This window comes from Ammospiza nelsoni, chromosome 5 (genome assembly GCF_027579445.1).
Source record: "Ammospiza nelsoni isolate bAmmNel1 chromosome 5, bAmmNel1.pri, whole genome shotgun sequence".
In the NCBI taxonomy this organism is placed as follows: Eukaryota; Metazoa; Chordata; class Aves; order Passeriformes; family Passerellidae; genus Ammospiza; species Ammospiza nelsoni.
In genome coordinates, this window is record NC_080637.1 from 66,235,144 (window position 1) to 66,257,303 (window position 22,160).

The 22,160-nt window shown below is 40.8% G+C and overlaps 1 protein-coding gene across 1 annotated transcript in view; it reads left to right on the forward strand.

The window, feature by feature from the left end:
- LOC132073288 (potassium voltage-gated channel subfamily KQT member 1-like) overlaps positions 1 to 22,160 on the forward strand; it is a 401,881-nt gene that overhangs the window by 50,040 nt on the left and 329,681 nt on the right. Inside the window, exons 11-12 of the mRNA XM_059472242.1 lie at positions 17,249 to 17,363; positions 19,457 to 19,468. Of these exons, the coding sequence (XP_059328225.1) occupies positions 17,249 to 17,363; positions 19,457 to 19,468 (127 nt within the window). The remainder of the gene's footprint in view (positions 1 to 17,248; positions 17,364 to 19,456; positions 19,469 to 22,160) is intronic.

The window sequence follows — 22,160 nt, forward strand, 5'->3', positions numbered from 1 at the left end:
CTTTTTGGTGTCCCTTCCCTTTACCTCAGGTGCAGGGCTGAGGCTGTGGGGAGGGGGAATGGGAATGCTTTGACCCCATTCCTGTGGGCTGGGGCAGCCCCAGGTATGGCCGATGAGGATGGGAATGGAACAGCCCCAGGTGTGAGGATGATTATGATGATGGGAATGGGACAGGGATAGGGACAGCCCCAGGTGTGGCCAGTGAGGATGATGATGGGAATGGGACAGGGACAGCCCCAGGTATGAGGATGATGCTGATATATTCAATTTTGGAACTTGGCTCCAAGGGAAGTAGGAATTTAAGAAGGAAAAATAAAACCCAACAAACAAGAAAATCCCAAACAAAAACCACAAAAAGCACCCCCAGTCAAACCAGTCAGTAGGAGGGATATAAGTAACAGGGAACATGAATTAGTCATGAGCAATCATGTCAGATCAAGTGGGTTTTGTTTGTGGTTTTTTGTGGTTTTTTTTTTTTTTTTTCTGATGTGGCAATGTGCATTTTAAGCAGGAGATAAGCAGAAGACAATTTTAATTCTGATTTTGGTCACCTTTTCCTATATCATCTATGTGTCCATAAAAATAGGACCTGGATTATAGCCTGGAGAGCTGGTGAAGGCTCCTGTACAGTGGATGAAAACTTGCTGGAATTTGATACTTCACAAAACATTTACCAGAGGGTTGCTGCTGAAATGACAAATACACTTAGAGAGATTTCTGCCTCGGGTGCTATGAAAAAAACCCATCAGTGCTCCAGGCTGTGGATTAGGGAGGAATTTTTATTCCATATGCAGTTGGGACTGACCCAGAAGTGGCTGAGAGCGCTCTGGAAGGGAGCTTTCCCCAGGGCAGGGATGCTCCTGCAGTGTCTCCCCTTAATCCTGGATCAGGAATTCCCTGCAGTGATCTGTCCCCACACTTTGGATATCCAGCAGCTGCTTGGCCTGATCTCCAGTCTATTAACCAGATTATGGCATGTAATCCCACAGTGTGGAAAAAATGAGTCCCTGACTCGTGGTCCTGAGGGATGTGTCGGGATCCCAGCCCTGCCTGGGGTCAGGTGGCCCAAACCATTTTGGGGAAGCAAGAACAGCCTTGGAGAGAGTAGGAAAAAAGGGAAATTGGGATTTGAGGTTTCCCTCTTTATGGAGGAAACCTGCTTAAGGCTGTGATTTTTCTAATTAGTTAACTTACTTTGATATTAAAAATCATCCTGCAGCTTGTGTAGCAGGGAATGGGGAGCTGATATATAAATTAAGGTTGTCTGGGAAAACAGTCTCTGGAACATGAGATGGAAATCTTTGCAGGTTATCTAGCAGAGGCTTTGGTTAAAAATCTTAGTCTTTCTGCAGAATTGGGGTGTTGGAATTTTATAGATAGCTATTGATATCTGCTTTTAGCTGTATTTTCTGTTAAATTAACCCTTAAAAGCACAGATAAGGATGTGCTATGCAGTTTGGATTTTTCTCACTATGACCACTTAAGAATTCCATCTATTTGCTCAGGGAGGCAGGAACACTCTCACTCCAGTGTGGAAATGGAACATTGTGGTCTAAAGTACCAAAACCCAACCTTCGAACTGCAGTAATTTAATTTCAGACTGCAAGGCACATATCCATGCAATGCAGTGGGATGAGAAAAGGGAAAGAGGGAGAGGGGGGAATCCCAGTTTGGACCAGTGGTGACACACATACAGCTTTATGCTGTAGGCTGTGAGGCTCATTGCAGTTCCCTGGTGACTGCATGGAAGTGAAGGCGTTTTTGACATTTTTGAGCCAACACGGGGCCTTTTTACTGAAGGTGAGAAGCAGGTGCTTCTTAATGGGAGTAAGGATAACTTACTGCATTTCTGCCCTTTTTTTTTGCGTGTTCTGGTTTTGTAAAAAAGCCCAGAATTGTCAGCTTCTGTCTCCAACCCTTTTCCACAAAATAAATTGGTTAAAAGCGAGGATCTAAGGCAGTGACAAAGGCTCCAGCACGTCTTGGAGATTCCATCTCTGCTGGAATCCTTGTGTTGGTGTTGAGGCTCATCCCGTGCTGAGGAGGGAGGGCTGAATTCCTGGATTCTGTTACAGATTCTGGGGGTGACCTCGGGCAGACAATTAACTCGCTGTGCTTGGGTTGCATCATCTGTTCCATGAATGTAAGTCTTGTCTCTGTCACGGAGATTTTGTGAGTCCTAATTGTTTATGAAGTGTTTTTAGACTGACACAGCATTACAGAAGTGGAGAATGCAATTAGTCAATGCAGGATTAAACACGGGCCTGCACAGTTGTTTATCCTCAGCATAAACAAGGAGGAGTGGTAATCAGGGATGGCGGCTTTTGCAAGAAAAGCTGATTTTTGCAGCAAATGTAGTGAATGCTCTGTGGGGGAAATATAATGTGATTTAATCTAAAGTGTAAAGCTACATTTTAGCCACAAAAATTTGGGGTTTTTTCTGGTGGAAATGGCAAAACATTATTGTAGAAGATGAGGGCACCATGTATAAAAAATTACAGCCTTTTAAACTGGTTTTACTTGGATGGTGGAGTAGTGCATACACTTTTACTACTCCTTAAAATATACTTTTCCTTCAAGTGAATTAATGCCTTGAAAATCATGTGTTTTGCTTACTTCTGTTGTATGTCAGCTGGGAATGCTTAAAAGATTCTATAATTAGACTCAAAATAAACACTGGTTCTTTAGAGGGGGCTGTGTCCATATATAATAACCATTAGTAGAAAAATAGAGAAGAAAAGGCTGAGTGTTCTATTTATTTTGGTTTTGCTCCCTGTTGAAGTAGCCAGGTGTAGCCACTTCTAAGCAATTTTACTTTGCTTGATGTCTCTTTGCACAGCAAGCTCTCTGCAGTCACAGACAGTGCTTGGGAAATAATTTTGATATTAGGTGTGTATGCTGTTCTTCCCAGATCTCCCCAACCACAGCTCCATGGGAATATTTGCCTTGGAAAGAATTTGGAAGTTCTGTGCTTTGAAAATGCTTCCTTGCCCCGCTCAGCATAAATGCTGGGATGGAAAATCTGACCTGTCAGTTTGCTTAAGGACACACACAAAATGTCTTTATTTCAGTTTAATCCCATCAGGTGTGGAAATAAAACCTCTGAATGGTTGAGGATAAATAGGAGACAAGCCTAAGAAGTAAAGCTTTGTGTCAACCTCTGTGCATGATAAAAAGTGTTTCTGCCCTGTTTGGAGTGATGGGTCATAAAGGTGATACCAGTGTTGCATTGAGCCATGGCCTGGTTTAGTGACACCTTAATATTTCTTTAGTTCCACTTTGACTTCAGGAGACAGCAGTGTGTGCAGTGAGAGGGGCTGTGGTTTGGGATTTACATCACTGGGGTATTTAAAAAGAATATTTGTTTGCTTGTTTTTATTTTTGAGCTTTTTCCTTTTAATTCTTATCTGCATAAAACCTGATGGACTGGAGGGGGAAAGAGTTCATTGCTCTGGAGGCGGCTCACAGTCTCTGTTAATCATGAAAACTCAGGGGAAAAAAGGTGCTGCACCCAGTGTCTGCCAGTTTCACTCGGAACTCTAAGGGGATTTCTCATGACTATGGCAAAAAAGAAAAGCAGCTGCTTGTCATTTGCTTAACCTTGCTGGGGCTGAATTTAATCAGTAGAAAACATCTGGAACTGATTCCCCTTCAGTTTTGGAGTGTCCAGTAATCTGCTGTGTACATACAACCAGTGCACCTTTAGCATTGGAATACTTGGCTAAATCATGTTTTGCAATACTGTTATCTTTTGGAAAGAGAAAAGGAAACAACAGTAATTTCCCAATGAGCAAATATTTGCAGTGTTCTGTATAGGTTGCATTGCTGGCTGATTTTGTGCAGCTGTTGTATGAAATCTATTGATCAGAGTTAATAAATTTCCAAGTGAGTAATACTGTTTATTTGTATTGATTAAAATTGGGCCAAATTCTGAGCTGTTTAGCATTGCTTGACTACAACTGATGAAACACTTTGACCTTGTTTCTTTTTTGACAGAATGCAATGTTAAATTATGAATAAATTTTTGAGGCTGTAAAAAGCTTCAGCCAATTATCTAGGAGTGGTTTTGGTTAAAAGTCTTAGGCTTTCCTGCAGAATTGGGGTGTTGGACTTTTATGGATAGCTATTGATAGCTGAATTTTAGCAGAATTTTCTTTTAATAAAACTCAAGAATGACTTGGACAGTAATACTGATAAAATGGAAACCATTGTTAAAGAGCCACTCAGAGGAAGAGACATGGAAGAATAACATGTATTTAGACAATGTTTTGTGTTGACAATGCATTCCTTCTTTACTAGGGAAGCTGGAAAAACTCAATTTATTTTTTTTCAAATATCAATCATGTTCACTTGCAAAAGGACATATATATTTTTAATAGAACCACTTTGGAAACCACGAGTAACTGTCTCTGGAAAAAGCTCTCTCATCTTAGAGAGAAGAAGAGAACTTTGCATTGAGTATCCTGGGTGACCTGGCCATAATTTCTCTGGGAATTTCTCTGTGGTAAAACCCACAGACGTGGGGGAGGCTGATGAATTTCTGGGATACCCCTTCCTCCCTCCTTTACCCTCTCTTTTAGGGAGTTTTCCTACTTTCCCTTCCATGCTCATATGGGTAAAACTCCTTTATGGCACCTCCTGTTTTGTGTTATGGAAAGAATAGAGGTGTGATTAGTTGTATCAAACACACCAGAAAGTAGCCAGCTTGGGAATATAAAGCAGTGCTGATGGCTTTTAAAACAGTGCATTATTTTAATTAGATCCTGGTTTTGTCTTTTTCATCTGTAATAGTGACAATCCACCATAAAGGAAAAAAAGGCTCCTGGATTTTCCTTCTTTCGTTCTTGCTGACATGGACTTAATGTCCCCTGTAAAAGGAGAAGAATATGTTCTTCCCCTTTGGGTAAGGTGAATTATGAGGAGAACATTTGTAATACCATTCTGATAACTAATTCCTGGAATTCTGGCTTGCACTCAGCCTTGTCCTGGATCTGCCTCATGAGTATGTAAACTGCAACAAGGGTCTGACCCTTTGGGTCTATTTGTGTTCCTTTAACTCTTATACTGTTCTGAGCTCTCAGAACTTGATTCCAGTTGTAAAAAACCCCAACAAACCTTAAGTAGCACAATGCCAATGTTTGCTGCTGGTGGCTTTTTCATGCTGTTTTTAATGGGGTGAATCAGACCATGGCAATGGGATATCCAGAGCTGGTTGTAATAACCCAATTAAGATGCTTTCAGGTCAGGTTGACCTGGGTCTATCCAAGATTAGCTTGTGCTAAATGAGCTGTCCTGGACCAAGGGCAGCCCAAGATAAAGCCTACAAGTTTCTCTTGCTGTTTCTGTGAAGGGCTCAGGTTGGCTCCTGTTCCTATAACCTTGTAAAAGACAGAGGACAGAGTGTGTGCACTAGTTTTTTGTGTATGCAGGGGTCCAGCAGCTGAAGGCTTTATAATACAATACAATTTGAAAATCCTGATGAGCAGAAAGCATGCAAAAAATACATTCAAGCCTGCCTGACCATGATAAAGTGTGTTAAATAGGGTCTTGTTGCTTTTCTGGTTTGGATTTTTTCTCCTGGAGAAATGGGATCTCTGGAAGTTCTGTGGTTGCACTGTTTCTAATGAGGTAAAGTCACATTGATAGCACAGTTAGGTCTGTTGACAAATCAGATGAGCAAAGTCACTTTTAGCTGCTAGACATCTACTTGGGAGAGGTCATGATGGCTTTTGTGGGGCTTCTGCCTGGTAAAGACCTCAACTTTCAGTATTTGCTGTCATCTTCTGAAGTCTCCTTAAAAGAGTAAGAGTGTTCTTTGCTGGATAAATTAATGCATTAGTGTCTGCCAGTCTTGGATGTGAACTGGTTGAAGTGGAAAGAGCCTGAGCTGAAATACTTCTGGACTTCTCTTATAATTGGAGAGTGAGGCAATTTAAGTTGGAGTCACTTAAGGGGCTGTTTCAGTAGTGATTTCTAATAAAAAAATAAAACTGAGCAACTTTATTTCTAATTTTTTGAAAGAATTTAATTCAAAATAAGGCTTCTTAAGGAGCTCTGATGCTGTCTTCTATTTCCTCTTTCATTTCCACAACTCCCCTCTCAGCACTGAATGGGGTTTTAGTGTGTTGCCATTTCCTAGGGTGCTGTGACACATCCAGAGTCTTCCCTTTTCCTCCCTGCATTTTGCTGCTGCTCTGCCTGGGCCAGGCACTTTTTCTCTGCACAAGATGGAATTGTCAGGGATTTTTCCAGCATTTATCTTAACTCCTCTGCCAGCTGTCTGAAGAAATTGTTCTGGGAGAGAGAGGGCATTGAGGAGATGATTCTGTGCCATGCAAGCAAACCCCACCATCACATTTGCAAAACCAGAAATGGCCAGAACTTTACACCCACCAAGTGTTCCAGCCAGTTGCAACTTCCAACCCGTTTAAATCTGACTCCCAGATAGGGAAAGGGCCTTATCCAAATGCGGATAAGGGAACACTAAAACCTTTATAGCAAAGGCAACTCATAAAGCACAGTTTGGGGGACATCTGAGAGGTGTCCCCAATAGCAAAATATAGTGCTCAGAATAAGGAAATAACTGCAAATTAGCATCAGTGGAAAGGAAGGAGGAGGCGGGGAACAAGGCATTAATTTCTCCCTTTTGATCTGAAACCAAATCTCTCAAATCCTTGGGTGAAACGTTTGTGCTGCTAGAGCTCTGAATGACAGTGACAGTCTTGGATCTCAATGATTTGGGGCTGTAATAGGAGTCTTTGCATTATCCTCCCCAGAGCAGTAATTTCCCTCTTAATTGGGCTGTGCCTCTGCTATTTCCGGAGTCTGTAACACCTTTTTCTGAGAGTTTATTTGAATTAATTTTGCTTAGATCTTACCTTTCTAGGGCTGTGGCATGCTGCTTCACTAGTGTTGCATTTTTTGTCCCTGCAGCAATATTAACAGTGTTGGAGGCCACTGCACGAATATTCCATTCACTGGGCAAGTGAGCATCCAGATCTGCACTAAATCAGTGTAAACAAACTGTGATGTTTTCTGAGTGCCATGGGAACAAATTTATTGTGTCAGAAGCCCCATCAGGGATCCCTGGATGCCACCTCAGTCCTGGAAAGTGCAGCCCATAGGGAGTTCTGTGTGAAGGCAGCACTGTGTGTTTGTCCTGTCCTTGAGCATCTGCTCTGCACCTCAGCTGCAGACAAGGCAGTCAAACAGTTCTTTGTCCTGGTCTGTTGTTATCTGATATTGGGCCAATCCAGCTGGGTGTTTTTCTGTCTCAGCATTGGTACATATCCTCCTGGGATGGCTTGTACTCTGCATCTGGGTGGCCATGGAATCCTACTACCCCCTAAACACACCTACCAAAAAAGATAGATGCACATCTGTAATGAATTATCATTCTGTCCACATTTAAGAGATGAAGTGAAATTGTTGTTTTAAGTCACTACTGAATGATTACTTGAGAAGTCTTAAATATTCATTTTCCTGGACAAGAAGAAGCTCAGTCTTGTTTGATCTCTTATTTCAGACACAAATGGGTTTGTTGGCTTACTTGAAACAGCAACTTAACAATTTTCTGTGAGTTATTACAATCAAAAAAGAAAGATATCCAAGTGCTCTAACAAAGTTATTCTAGAGAAATTTTTATTCCAGTTATGATATGATTGTAGTAGATATTATAGGACAAGAGGGAGCTTGGAATTCACTGCTTGGATTCTCCACCTAAATTATGACACTGAGTGGTATCTGAATCTTTAATGCCACAGAAAGTGGAAGGGAATATTCTGCAAGGGTTTGCCTGCCAAGAGATAGCAGAGCATCTTTGGTTGGTCAGTGACACAAAGCAGATTATCCTAAAAACATTTGCAATTTCTGTCATCCTGGCAAATGAGTCTAAAACAATTAATGTTGGATGTTGAATAGAAAATGAATGGATTTGGATGGATGGATTAATGAATTAGAAGCCAAATGACCTTTTTATGATGGTGTTAAAATTGGTTGGAAATCAGGATGGTATCAGGAAGTTGGGTTTTCCCCTGATGGCTCTGTTAGGGTTCAACATCTGTAATGGTGTGTTTATATAAAAATAAGAATTATGAGTGTGATAAATATTAAGATGAATAGCACTAAGAAGAATTGGGCCTTGTTACTTTCACACATAGCAAAGATGATTTTGTCTCTCAAACCTCAGTGATGTGGTTTAAAGAAGCTTGGATAGAACCAAAGCTTTGTAATGGGGCTTATGGGGTAAGAAAACACACATCTGTTGTAATTTGTCCAACATCTCCCTTCCCTGAAGATGCTGATCTCAGTCAAGTCACTCCTGAAATTCAGCATTCATCCAGATGAATGCTCTTGAAATCTGGTGTTGATGGAACTTCTCCACGCTCCTTGTGCAGGTCCCTTGGAGGAGGGAGAGAAGGGCTTTGTGACATCTCTGTGGCTCTCACTGTCACAGAAAAGCCATGGCCTGCTGCCTCTGTCCCAAGAGCTGCAGGGCACATTCAAATGTATCTCCACAATGGCATCAGTAAAGAGAGACTTTAGGTGTGTTCCACCTCAGGGTTGTGTCTCACTTTTAAATATCACCGTTGCCTCCCCATATGAATTTTTAGATTACTGTTGGGAGTGTAGAAGATGTAATTATTCTGGGTCTTCTCAGAATCTGAGTTTCAAAGCACTTGAATTTTAATGGTAGCAGCAAAAGCTTAACAATTTCTTTAGATTATTTTTTAAGCTCTTCCATTAGAAAATATTTGTAATTAAAGTTCTGAATGAGCAACATGAGGAAGTTGGAATGTGGCATTAATAAAGGATGCACAATCCCGACTCCCGACTGACCCCTGAAGTACAGAATTGAGGACCCCATTAATTTAATTTTAAATAAAATGTGATTGGTTAATGTGCAGCATTTCTAGGAAGATAACTTAAAGGGGGGGTTTGTGCTTATAAGATGTTTCAGTTTGAATTCTATGGTCTGAATGTCTGTCAGTCAAAATTTTTAAAGTATTGGGTACACATTACAATGGCTGCTTTGAATTCTCTTTTTAACAGTTGTAACTTGGACTCTTACTCAAGTTACTGCCCTACCTAAAATATTGTCACATTCAAGATTAAAAAAATAAAAATATTTGCAGCAAATATATTTGAAGTAGGGAATACTCGCATAAAATGTTGTTTCTTTACACCTGGAATGTATGAAATAACAGCTAAAGCTTTAGTTAGGAATCGTTTTCATTTAGTGTAGTCAACAGCTGTGGATTATTTTGTTGAACTTGTTTTGAGCTTAAGGAAAACATGGAAATTATCTCTTCTACTATTAAGATTTACTTTAATTTACGGATTTTTTTTTTCAGTGTGGAACAGGCAGGTTGGTAATAATATTGTATGTATTGAACTCATGATCAACACTAGTAAACAGGGAAATTGTTCTACAAGGATTCAATTGTGGGAGGGCAAGAACTGCATAAGACCAACAAATAATTGTGGCATATTTCATTGTAATTACAGTAACTGGGTTTTGTGTTCTTTTGAGTCAAAACATTGACAACAATTCAGAAGATGTTTCTGGTTTTACTCCAGTGCAGTTTGTATGCTTTGACCATTAACAGTCATGAAAAATAAAAATGTTTTCAGACTGGTTTATTTTCTCTAATAGCCACACTAAAACTGTACTTCCTTGTTAAAATAAACACTTTTACTATAATGGCAGTTCTGAATCCCATAATGGAATGTAACTCTATATATTTATATTACATGATACATTCCCTATGTGTAATTCTAAGAGTTTGTATGTGTTAAGAACTCTCCCTGCAGAGCTAACAAGCTGCCAAATTACATTTCACTGACTATTAATTGTTTCAGTTTAAGGTCAAGTTCTTCTTGTCCTTAAAAAAAAAAAAGGCGAGCAGTGAAGAAGGATCACTTTGAAAGCTATTTTTGTCTTATTTTTCTTCACTGTTATTGCTGTACATTTTGTTCTTCAGAATAACTGAATGAACAGTCAGGTATTTCCAGCCTTAAGAAGTTAAATGCATCAGCATTGTTGATTTGAATTTGGTCTTGGAGAGCTGATGTCTGAACATATTCACAAGGTGTAGATGGTATCTCCAGCTCAAAAACATGTTAAAAGTGCTTGTGGGCACAAGGATCGTGTCAGATAAGCAAGAGAAACAGGCTAAGTCTTAAGAGACTAAAGAAATGCTTGTCAAAATAGTTTGCTGTAGAATATTGAAAAACTTTGCTCTCTTGGCATCATTTGAATATAGTTTATCTGATTAGATGCTTTCCCAAAGGTGTCCTTGTCACATCCTTCCTGGACCAGCTATGGCAGCATTTGGGCCTCAGGAGATCATGACGAGCAGCTCTTTTCTGTGTTTTTCCTGCTGTCATAATCCTCCTGCTGCAGCCATGAGGCACAATTTAATAGCTATTAAATAATATATCTACAATTTAATGGCTATTAATCAATATACTGTGGTATTCACATACTCTTTGAACAGAGAAGACAGAATTCTCTCTCCCAGGATTTCTCCTGGGGAAGACAGTGGGAAAGCTCGGAGAGAGAAGAGAAAACCATTCTTATCTCTACTTGGTGCTCCTGTTGTTTGGTACATGGGGAATGTGTTATGGAGATTGTTTACCAAAAGGGATTTGTTAATTGGACTCTGCTGGTGTTTGTTGGGACTGATTGACCAATTAGGTCAAAGTTGTATCTTGACTGTCTAGTAAGGGTCACAGGTTTTTCTTGAGTATAGTTTGAGTGTAGTGTAGTATATTATAAGATAGTATAGCTTAAAAAAGCAGTTCTTCAGCCTTCTGAAATCATTGCAGTCATTGCAGGTTACCCTCTGGCTGGAGGTTGTCCTGCATCAATAATATATTTACTGTGCAATTCACTCTGTGGGTATCTCTGGTGCTTCCCTTCCCAGCCCAGAAGGAAAATGTGTTTTCCAACCTCTTTGCCAGACTCTACTCACTCATAACCTCCACATCACCCATATGGACTTGAAGGAGTTTAGAAGTCCACTTTTTTTGTGTATCTTTTGAAGAAAGAGCTTTCATAAGAAAAAAAGCAGTCCTCTTCCGTTTTCCTCTTCCGTTTTCCTCTTCCGTTTTCCTCTTCCGTTTTCCTCTTCCGTTTTCCTCTTCCGTTTTCCTCTTCCGTTTTCCTCTTCCGTTTTCCTCTTCCGTTTTCCTCTTCCGTTTTCCTCTTCCGTTTTCCTCTTCCGTTTTCCTCTTCCGTTTTCCTCTTCCGTTTTCCTCTTCCGTTTTCCTCTTCCGTTTTCCTCTTCCGTTTTCCTCTTCCGTTTTCCTCTTCCGTTTTCCTCTTCCGTTTTCCTCTTCCGTTTTCCTCTTCCGTTTTCCTCTTCCGTTTTCCTCTTCCGTTTTCCTCTTCCGTTTTCCTCTTCCGTTTTCCTCTTCCGTTTTCCTCTTCCGTTTTCCTCTTCCGTTTTCCTCTTCCGTTTTCCTCTTCCGTTTTCCTCTTCCGTTTTCCTCGTTACATTCTTCTGAGCTAGGTCTGAAAAGGATGTTCAGGCAGCTGGGTAGATAACCCATCCTCATGTGCATTCCAGAGTATGTTTAAGTGTTTCTCTCCTCCTGTTATCCAGCACTACATGCATTTTTCCAGTGCTACATGCCCTTGTGATTTTCAGTGATGTGTTGGTATTCATTTACATCCCTGTGCTGTCCCACCAGCCCTGTAATGAGTGATTGAGTTCCAGGGGCTGTAAGGCAGTGTGTAATTTGGCCTGCAGGCTTATCTAAACGAAAGAATGTACAACAAATAAAGGCAGCATTAGTGCATTTTCAGTGCTGATTGTTTCAAATCAGATACACAGGAAACCAGATGTTGAAGTTTATCTAAAACACTTGCAGCCCAGCCTGTAACTACAGCAGGAAGAGTGCTCAGCACTTTTTGCATGGAATTAGCAATGTGTCTGCAGCAAATACAAATTTATTCTTATTCCTCAATTCAGCTTTTGAGATGTTCTTTTATTTCTGTTCTCCTTGCAAACCACCGCTTAATTAATTTTGGTGTGATTCTGCAGATGTTTTGGGGGCAAATACAATTCTTGTGCATTGCCCTGAATTTAAATCAGCCACATCTTGAATGATGATAATAAATTTAGCTGCCTAATTAGGTACAGAAAGTAGCCTGTGCTTTTTTTAATTGTACTTGTAACTCTAAGAGTTGTGTATGGGACGGTGTGAGTATGTGGCATTTGCAGATGGCTTACATTTGAATGTGTAGTAAGGATGTAAAATCACAGCCTCAGATGCTCAGATTTGTAAGTTTTACATAAAATTAAAGTAAAATACCTTTATTTGGAGTAGTACTGAGTATACTCCTGTAGCTTCACATGGTAATGAAGAAAAGCTTTTATAATTTTGGTAAAGAAATTACTCACTTCATGCTAATTCCGTTTTACTGTGTTATCACAACATGACTCCTCAGAGGAGCTTGAATGCCATTTGCCTGCTGAGATGAATGATACCAAAAGCAAGCTGAAGAGGTTTTTAAAAGCAGGCTGGTGTTGAGGTGTCAGACACTTCCAGGCCTCTGGGCTTTTGTTAACTGTTGCCTTTCCTTTATTCTTCTGAGGAAAATGAGGATTTGGAGATGTCCCAGTCCCAGCCCCAAACCAGTTTGCCTCTGTGGGTCTTTACAAATACAATATTTTTAGTGAGGTGGTACAAGTTCCTGACACAGGAGAGTAGACAAGACACGGCAGTGTGATCTCACAGGCTGTTCATCCCTGCAGATAAAGGAAGCATGGTTATCCTAGGGATTTTCCGTCAGGATGCATCCTTACAGATGAAATTAAATCATATATTTATGTCCTGTGTACTTATGGCACTGAGTAGAGCAGCCTGGCACTATGAGAGAGGGTTTTAACTGCTGCTGATCTGAAAGGGATGAGGAGACAGTGGCACTGAAGGAACAGAGACCTGATTTTATTTCACCTTCTTTATCTGAGAAGAGGATAGTGCAACATCCTCCTTGTTATTCTGTCCTGCTGTTGATAGGCATTGTCTGTTTGGGAATGACCACAATAGTGCAGTCATGTTTGCTGCTGCATTTCTAATTTGGGAGCTTGCCTTTTCCCCATAATTTTCCCCATCAGAAGTTAGTGGAATATAGATAAGGACTCTAAGGTTAGATAAAGCCAAAGAGCATTACAAAAAATACATCTGGGTTATGCTTTGATGTGTTTATTTTATGACTTCATCATTTTAGAAATTAAAAGTATATGAAACTTAACTTTCTTTCTTGCTGTTTGATTTAATCAATTGCTCTGTTTCAGGGCTCTCTGGGTTTGTGGCATCACTGTAATTTATTGTAGTGTGCTAGATACTATTCTTTATTTTCAAGTTGCTGCTTCTAACTTTTCATGCTCATGAAATATTATATATTTTATTATGAAACCAGTACAGCTTCTTCATACTCTAAGTAGTAACACATGGAAGGGAGGGATGGCTCCTCTTTTTTTTCCCTCTTCATATTTCCTTGCCTCCCCTGCTTAGTACTCTGCAGCATCAAATGTAGGGCATTAATTCCCATAAAGTCAGTTTGGACAAGGAAATCTTATGAAAATAAATATAGAGAGGGAAGACAGAGTTGTTCTGGCTTGAGCTGCAGCTGCTACAAACTACCATCTGTAGTAGCTGGGCCTTACAACTTTGAGTTTTATTTCTGGAAAACATCACTGCCATGTGTTGAATGTATCATGATGCTCCACATTTCCTCAAAGTGAAAGCACTATCATGAATGATTATTATGAATTACTTTATTGCTCAGGAGCTTATGGCTTCTTGACATTAAAAAAGAAATTGTGCCTTTCAGTGTGATTTTTTTGGGAATTTTGATTTATGATGAACATTGCTGTCTAAATGAGTTTTGGAAGTTCAGGGAAAGTGAGTTAACTGCAAGAACTGAGTTGGTTCAAGAATGAATGTTTTGAATAAGAAAATAACTGCTCACAATTCTGACAGTCACTTAAAGGACAGAAAATATTCAGAAAATACCATGTATTACATGCATTTACCATTAGCATTCATTTAGGGACCAGAACACATTATTCATGTGTTAATATTTTAAAGCAGAAACATGTAAAATGAACGAATTATAAAAGCATAGAGGGAAATCAGTATTAACCAATTTTTATTAGGATTGCATGCATAAAACATGTAAGTAGTCTCTGGTGATAGCTTTAATACTTTCCAAAACTAATACTTTGAATTGAGTCAAGTGGCTCTGAGAGTAGTGGGGAATCTCATAATCTCACCACCCAAATATGATCAGTCTCAGAGCTGTGATTTCTGCTTCATCTTGATCTATTAGAGCAGCACTTCTGTGAGCAGCTCTTTTATCTCAGTATACTTTTGAGATAAATCTTGTCTGCAACCAAAATGGCAAAAATGGTTCTGTCCATGGATCTGACCATGGAAGCATGGGAGGGCAGAGGGGAAGCAGTGAGGCAACCTCCAAGACGTGACCCAAATACTTAATTTTGCGGAGTTAAGTACACAAGTTCCATTCTGCTGATAAAATTTACTACAGAGGATGTGTTACACAACCTCCTGTTTGTGTGGAATTAATAATCACATCATTGTCTTTTTCCAAATGAAATGTGCCCTCCTTGGGGAACGAAGCTGCTGCAGATAATCACAGCAGTGCTCACCAAAGGGAAAATTTGGGTGCCTTATGTAAAGGCACAACAGAAGCTTGTCCTGCTTGTGTGGGTAACCAAGCAGAGGCTGTTAAATCCCAGCATGAAGTTCCCCACATCCCAGCAGAAGGTCCCTGGTCAGGGGCAGGCTCCAGGTGCCCCTGCAGGAACAGCAGAGCTGCTCAGCACAGCACATGGGAGTGGTGAGGATGCAAAGGTTTGGAATCTGGCTCCTGCTCTCATCCACCCTTGCTCAGAGCTAATGTGCTATGGGGCACATTGCAGCGGGGAAAACTTCTCAGAAAAAGAGCTAGCAAGCCAAATGTGAACACTTAGGGTTTTCTGGGCTCTTTGGGAGTGCCTGGATGCAGATTGCAAACAGCAGTGTGATGAGCCACAGAGGAGTTTGATAAAGCAATAACAGACCAAATCCCTCAAATGGCAGGACTAAAATATAATCCTATGATTTCTCATGGCAGATGCACTGCAGTAACTTTAGTATCTATGCAGTGCTATGAAGGAGGCAAACTGCCATGAGTTAACCAGGCCCTGCTCTGACCCTTTCAGCAGTTCACTGTGGAGCAGGAATTGATAGCAAAGCAGAGTTTTCCTGTTCATCTGATGTGCCTTATATGGGCACAGTGGTTTAGCTCTGCCTTGGCCCAATCCCAAGTTTTGCTAAGTTCCTGTGAGGAAAACCTTACTGTAGCTGAAGCCAAAGCTCCCCCAGTTGCATTTTGCAGATGTGATCATGTGCCATGTTACTTGTTCAGATTGGTGCTTCCCAAGGCCATACTTCAAGTATGGGATCTGTGTGTTTCAAGACTTGTTCTGGAAAAGTAGGAGGCCACATAGTTCTCTTACAGAACAAATGCAGAACTGGCAGGTCTCACAAAATAAAGCTCCTCTAGAACAGCCAAAGTGTTTCAGTAATGCTGGGAGAGCACAGAAGTTCATGCTTCCAGCGCCAGGAAGATTTGTGTTTCCCTTAGAAACACACATTTTGTGATTTAATGCAGCAGAGGGAAATAAAATAGCTTTGTCATTTTATGTCCTTTGTCAGTGTTCAGTTACACTGTTTGATAATTCTTTTCCATGGACTTAATTTTTATTCCTTGCCTCCTGGGTTATGGCTCTTCCAATAGCAAGCTCTGGTGTTGTGGGCTTTTTAGTATTTACCTTGACTTTGAATGAAATCCAGCTGAAGTGTTGTTCTGGAAATAACTGGAGATTTCAACAATTTAATTTTTTAGGAGGCAAGGTTTCTTATTTCTGTCACATGGGTTGTTTTCACAACATATGCCAGTTACACTATTTAGTCTTTACTTGTTTTGATGCTTAATTTTAGTGATTCACCCACACATACCTTTTTTTGCCTCCCTTGAATTTGCATGTGTCATCCTATCCATTTTCCAAGTTAGACTCTGCCAGCTCACGTGCTATGCGTTCAAGGATGATCAGAATTCAAATTTATAGGTAGCTTCCTAGAAACTGTTAGATCACCAGGAATCATGAATGAAATTGCTTTTAGATCAGAGCAACTTAAGCTAGATACACTTTATAGCTTTTGAACCAAGTTAATGCAGGAAAAGATAATGAAGAGAACTTGCAGCAAAAATAGCTTTTGAATATTGCTGCATTTGAACTTAGAAAGATAGGTACATGTACTCCACACAAATATGATGAAGTCAGCCCTATATTGGATGGAAGTCTTTAGAAAATACTGGATTTTGCCACTTACAGGGTTAGCTGCACTTCTCTGATTTTTTGTAGTATCTTAGTGAACTCCTTCATTAGTTGGCCATTACACATTTTCCAAATCTGTAATGAAATTTGTACCTTTGTAACACTTGGAACATGGGCTAAACTCCAGCACAGCTTGTGTTCACCATGGTTATCCTGCAGAGCCAACTACATACAACCCCCCGAGTCTTCCTGGTTCACAGGAGAAATTTGGAACCCTGGTGGTTATAGTGACCAGAGAGCACTTTGGTTTCAAGTATTCTGTTTGTGTGATAATAGCATTTGAAATAATGGTTTTGAAGGTATTAAAACGTACATATCAAATGGTGTTGAGTGAGGAAATGGAAATCTGATAGTGTTGTCATTTCATTGCAAGGGTTCCATATTGTCAGAGTTTCATACCTCCTTGATGTTTCTTGCAGGCAGCTCCTCCAGGCACTGACTCTCCCTTGTCCTCACAGCAGCCAACTGACTCCAGTTCCCACCAATCCACTCTTTTCTAACACTCTTCTTATTGAATACAGGTGTGGCCTGGTAAACTCAGGCCTGTTCCCAATCTCTAATAATTGGCTCAGTTGCAACTCCGTATTGGTTTAAGATTGCTTTCTGTACTACCTTTATTTCCTTATATTGTATCCCCCTCCATGATAGTTTGTATTGCCCTTCCCACATCAATATTGTCCAGGTGGTGAATTTCTGTTTGCGGGAGACAACCCTCAAGAAGACAAACCTTTCCTGAAAGAGATTCCTTGTGTTTGAGCAATGTCTGTGCCATGGCAAGAGCTGGCAGATTGTAGATAACGTACGATGATCTCTTTGCATCCTTTGTGCAGCGAGAAGACGCCTGGAAGGGCACAGCCCAGACGTGTCACGGGCCAGCAGCTTCACTGACGACATTGACCTGGTACCCGAGGAGTCCCCGCTGCCAGCGGCGTCTGATGTGGCACAGTGAGTGAGAAGCAGCTCTTACCTGATCCTTAAATGCTCATTAACAAGCAGGGACACCTGTAACTGAGTAAGAGCTGTGCTTTGGCTTTGGCTGGCTGCTCTTGAAGTGATTGTGGGTTTGATCTTGTTTAACTAAACGTGAACGTTTCCTAGTTTAGCCTAAAGTTTGGTGGAAGTAGCCAGATGCTTGGAAAAGCAGCACTGCTCTGTGGTGGGTGGCTTGCAGTCTTGGTGTCTTTGTTTTCCCACTTTTTAAGGCAGCTGAAACAGCTCCTGAGAGCTGTGAGCTTTACAGACAGTTTTATACTTGTAGGCTGCCCCATCAGGTTAAGCTCCAAAGCAGTCCTAATAGAAATTGATTGGACGCCTAAATGAAATAGTCATTTATAGATACAGCCTGAAAACAGAAAGGCTACCTCATGTAATATTTTTATAAAGCAGGCATACTTTTAAGGAAATGATGTTCCATAAATATGAAAGTGAAGTTATTGTCCAGGACAGAAAATCCCCAACAGGGAGTTCACTGCAATTGTTGAGTTGTTGCTTTTTCTTGGCTTAGCAAGTATTTCTGGAAATAAAATAATCATGCAGGACAACTTTATATTGTGTTTTATCAGGATCTTGAGTAACCTTCATGCTTTTGTCCTGTAAAACACATGTCCTATTTTGGGCATGGGGATTCTGGAGTAAATTTCAAATGTAAATTTCAAATTAAAACACAAAGGAAGACCTGGATGGACCAGAACATCCAGGTGCCATAGCAATGTTTTATCTCCCATCAGAAACTGATACAAATAATGCTGGTGAAAAGATCTCTTGAGTTAGCAGGCTCATGAAGGTCTAGCTGATGTTTGGATGTTATGGTAATGTTGGTGAAAAACTCACCTGGGATCACTCTTGCAGGAGAACATCTGGGCTTGGCCCTGGAAAAATGCTTTAGCTGAGGCAAAAAAAAAAAAAGAAAAAAAATTATTGCTTGCCTTTAGATAGGGAAAAATATCTGAACAGTGGTGTTCAGAATGAATTTGAAAGCAGTGTGATTCTGTTCTCTGGTGTGATTGCCTTTTAGAGCGTTTCTTCCACATCCTATGTTTACTTTCTGTCCAGGGAACTCATACATATGTGTCTGCTACATTTGTAGTAACTGTACACTGTGCTTCCATATGGGATATCCTGGTCCTTTATTTACCAAACATATTGGCCTTGCTTTCAAATCAGAGAATTCTGAATTGTTCTATCAAATTGGTCTTTTTTCTTCTTTTTATTCAGCACAGTACAAGTAAAGGGTTTTGAATTTGAGAAAAAAAACCCCCCTCAGATCTAATCTTATTTCTACCATTTAGTGCATGAAAAATGGTGGGATTGTAACTTAATTTTTGTAGTGAAAACTCTACCTGTATTTTTAGCTTCTATTGTTTTTTAAATGCATTTCTGCCTTGTGTGGAAAATAAGGAGTAGCATAAAAGTAATCAAATGAACATATGAAAGAAGAAATTAAAATACGGAGAGATTTTAAGTACTGTGCTACACAGTTTAAAGTCATATACTGTGAAATCATTAATTCCTCTTGATCTGGATTTCAGCTGCATAGAAACAGAATGATCTTGCAAATGAAATTGCTAAATGAAGGATTTTTACATCCTAAGTCCCACAATAAAACACATGTATAAATTACAGCTTCTAAATACTAGTAAGAAACTTCAAATGTACAGAAAACATAAGGCCAGAAATTACAGATATAAAGGTGCCATGTGAGAACAAAGCCAAAACATGATTTAATCTAGTTTTCCGCGTCTAAATTGAGCATAGCAGTTTTCACCTCTATCACTGATCATCTCATTTTTTTGTGTCTGTATTTTTACCTAGTAGGATGCATTCATTTTAGAGTCAAGCTGATTCTTGAGCAGAAACGTGTAGTGTCTCCTTCTTTAAACTGTGAGCTTTATGAGAGAAGCACAGAAAGCATTGTATTTATGGATCCAGGTTTAAACTTCCAATTTCAATGCAAACAGTAAGATATAAACACTGTTTTCCTGGCACACACATTAATATTAGAAATACTCAGTGTAATTATTTATCTTTTCTTTTGGCAGAAGTGTAAGCAGGTAAGTCCGGTGTGTGCTGCCCTTGCTTTGGTGTGTGAGCTTTCCAAAACAGCACGGCTTCTGCTTTTCACTCAATTATACCAACAAATCTTCATCCTGGAGTCATAAAAGCAGTCAATGATAAAACAAAAACACTTCCAAGAGTAAAATTTAGCCAAAAAGGAGTGTGTGGGTGTATATGTACATATGAACACACAGTGAGCCTTCCCAACTTGCAAAATAAGTGAAAACTTGGCTTTCACATATCAGTTCATGCCAGGATCCCACAATGATGACAGTTTCACGTGAGGCACTTTGTGAACTCAAGTTTGACTTTGAGGAGCTGCCAAAAGCTAAAGTTTTGTTTGCCTTCAGCAAGTATTTTAAACTAAAAAATCAATCCTGCAGTAAACCTTTATTTCAAAGTCTGTAACTGGTCATTTTTCAGCTTCCTGTGTTGATTATGAAACGTGGTGCCAGGTCTACAACTGTATTGTTTTATGGGTTGTTTTCTGTAATGTGAATATCATAGATGCTCATCAAGTCTGCTCTGCTGCATGGATGACAGCAGAGATGCTCTCTGGTGACCTAAGCTTTGCTTCAGGCCACATGCTCTTGCAGATTCCCTCCAGTGTGTGGGAAGGGCAAATGATATCCCAGGAAAACAGATTTCTTACCCTTGAGCCTCATTGCCTTGGACAAGGCTCTGTCACATCAATCTGCACGTGTGTAGCAGATTCACATCTCAGTAACTCAGGTGGGTTTTGCCAAGCAAGCACCAGGCTGCTTGAAAACTGCTGATGTTGTTTAAGGTGATATTTGACTGAAAGCAAACCAGTTCAACGTGTTGCAGCAGTGCCCAGGTGTCAATGGTGGGTGCATCCACCAGTGGAATTCTGATGTGAGTGGTCCATGCAAGCCTGGAGAAGAGCTGAGCTGCCCTTGTGTCAGTGAAACCAGGCAGCAAGATGGAAAATGGAGCTTGAGGGACCTTTCTGTAGGAGCACAGCTGCTTTGGATCCCTTAGACAGCTGGGATGGTGTTTGTTTCTGGTGATCTCTGCACAAATGTGAACAACTCCTGAGCCAGGGGACAAAAGCATCATATTCAGATTATAACTCTGTGGCTGCCTGAAGTTCTTGCTGAGTATCTTTGGCCCATTTCCTCAGGGGCCAAAAGTCCCATGTGCTGCTGACCTGCATAGAGCTCTGTTGGTTTATAATGGCTGCTTCTGAGGTGTCCAAAGCTGAATAAAAATGATGGTATTGGAGATTAATCAATTCTGATGGATTACACAAATGTATTAATTTCAGTCAGTTGATGAGTAGTTCTATTTTTAGCAAGAAGTGTTTGGACTGCCTCACTGCCTGACATAATTACTCACATAATATTTCAAATTCTCTGGTGAACAGTCAGAAGGGGACTCCATCAGTGTATCACTGGAGTTTTGCAAGAGTAAAGGAGAATCCAATAACTTTAAGACTTAGTATTTTAATTCTTTTTATCTCCAGCTGGTTCTATTTTTATTGTGATGACATGAACCCTTGGCCATGACAACATTTTCTGTCATTCACACCAGAGTTCAACCTTCCATCAGGAAAGAGAATTTGACCAATAGACTGCACTGAAAGATTACACCAGCCTCTGGTCCCTGATAGCACAGTCTCAGCAAAAATACACACAGCAGCAGCTTTAGAGGCAGACATCCTGTTTTTGTTTTTCGGAGCGCTGTGGTTTGAAGCCGTGCTGTCTAAAGCTCTGTGCACTCTGAGGAGAAGCAAAAGCCAGAAATTCTCTCTGTCAGCGTGGCTCAGCAGCTGTGGTTGGGTGTGCATTTTGTGTCTGGCTGGGGTCACAGGGGGGTGAGTGCCAGCAGGTCCCTCTGGCAGGTGAGGGGCACACACTGTGCCTGTAAGTTTTCTGTGCTGTCTAGGCTGTTTAGGTGGCCTGGAAAGGCCCAGGGATGGCCTTGGAGAGCCGACGCTTCAAAGGACGAGGAGAGACTTTTGATCTTGTCTCGGTCTCGGTGTTTATTAATTGTTTATCTAAAAGATTTTCTTTCAGCCCGACAGAGGTCTGCACAGCAAACCAGCCATGGGCACACTCTGCAAGCCCCCGGGCGGTCACTTATCTTTATACCTGAAGTTACGTGTACAATATTTATCATTTTTCCCCAATACCTTCTACCCTTATTAACTGGTGCACTTCTAGTAATAACCAATCCCAAAGTGCCACCATCACCACAGAAGATGGAGGCCAAGAAGAAGAAGAAGAAGGACAGGACACGCCCCAATTTCTCCATCTTACTTCTTTAGACCCCCCTGTACCAAAATCCTAAACCCTGTGTTTTACACTCTAATTAACTTATCCCTTCACCATTCACCCAGTGAATTCCTCCCATCCTCATACAGGTGTCGTCTCCTGTGTAGGATCAAAGCCCTGCCACCAGACACTTCTGGCAACATTCCAGGGCTCCCGAGCCCCCCAAGGGTGGTCTCGGCCTCTCTGCACCTCCGTCCTGAGGTGCTGAGATCCCACATGTGCCCTTGCTCTGCCCTCAGGGCACAGCTGAGCAGTGGCTCCTCAGCTGGAACAGGGAGCTCAGAGCTGTTTCCCACAGGGAAAATGGGGCTTCATTACTTTTCATGGGCTCAGAGTGAGACCAGCAGTTTCTCTTCTTTCTGAGGCTCTGCCCACAGCACAGTCAAGCTGT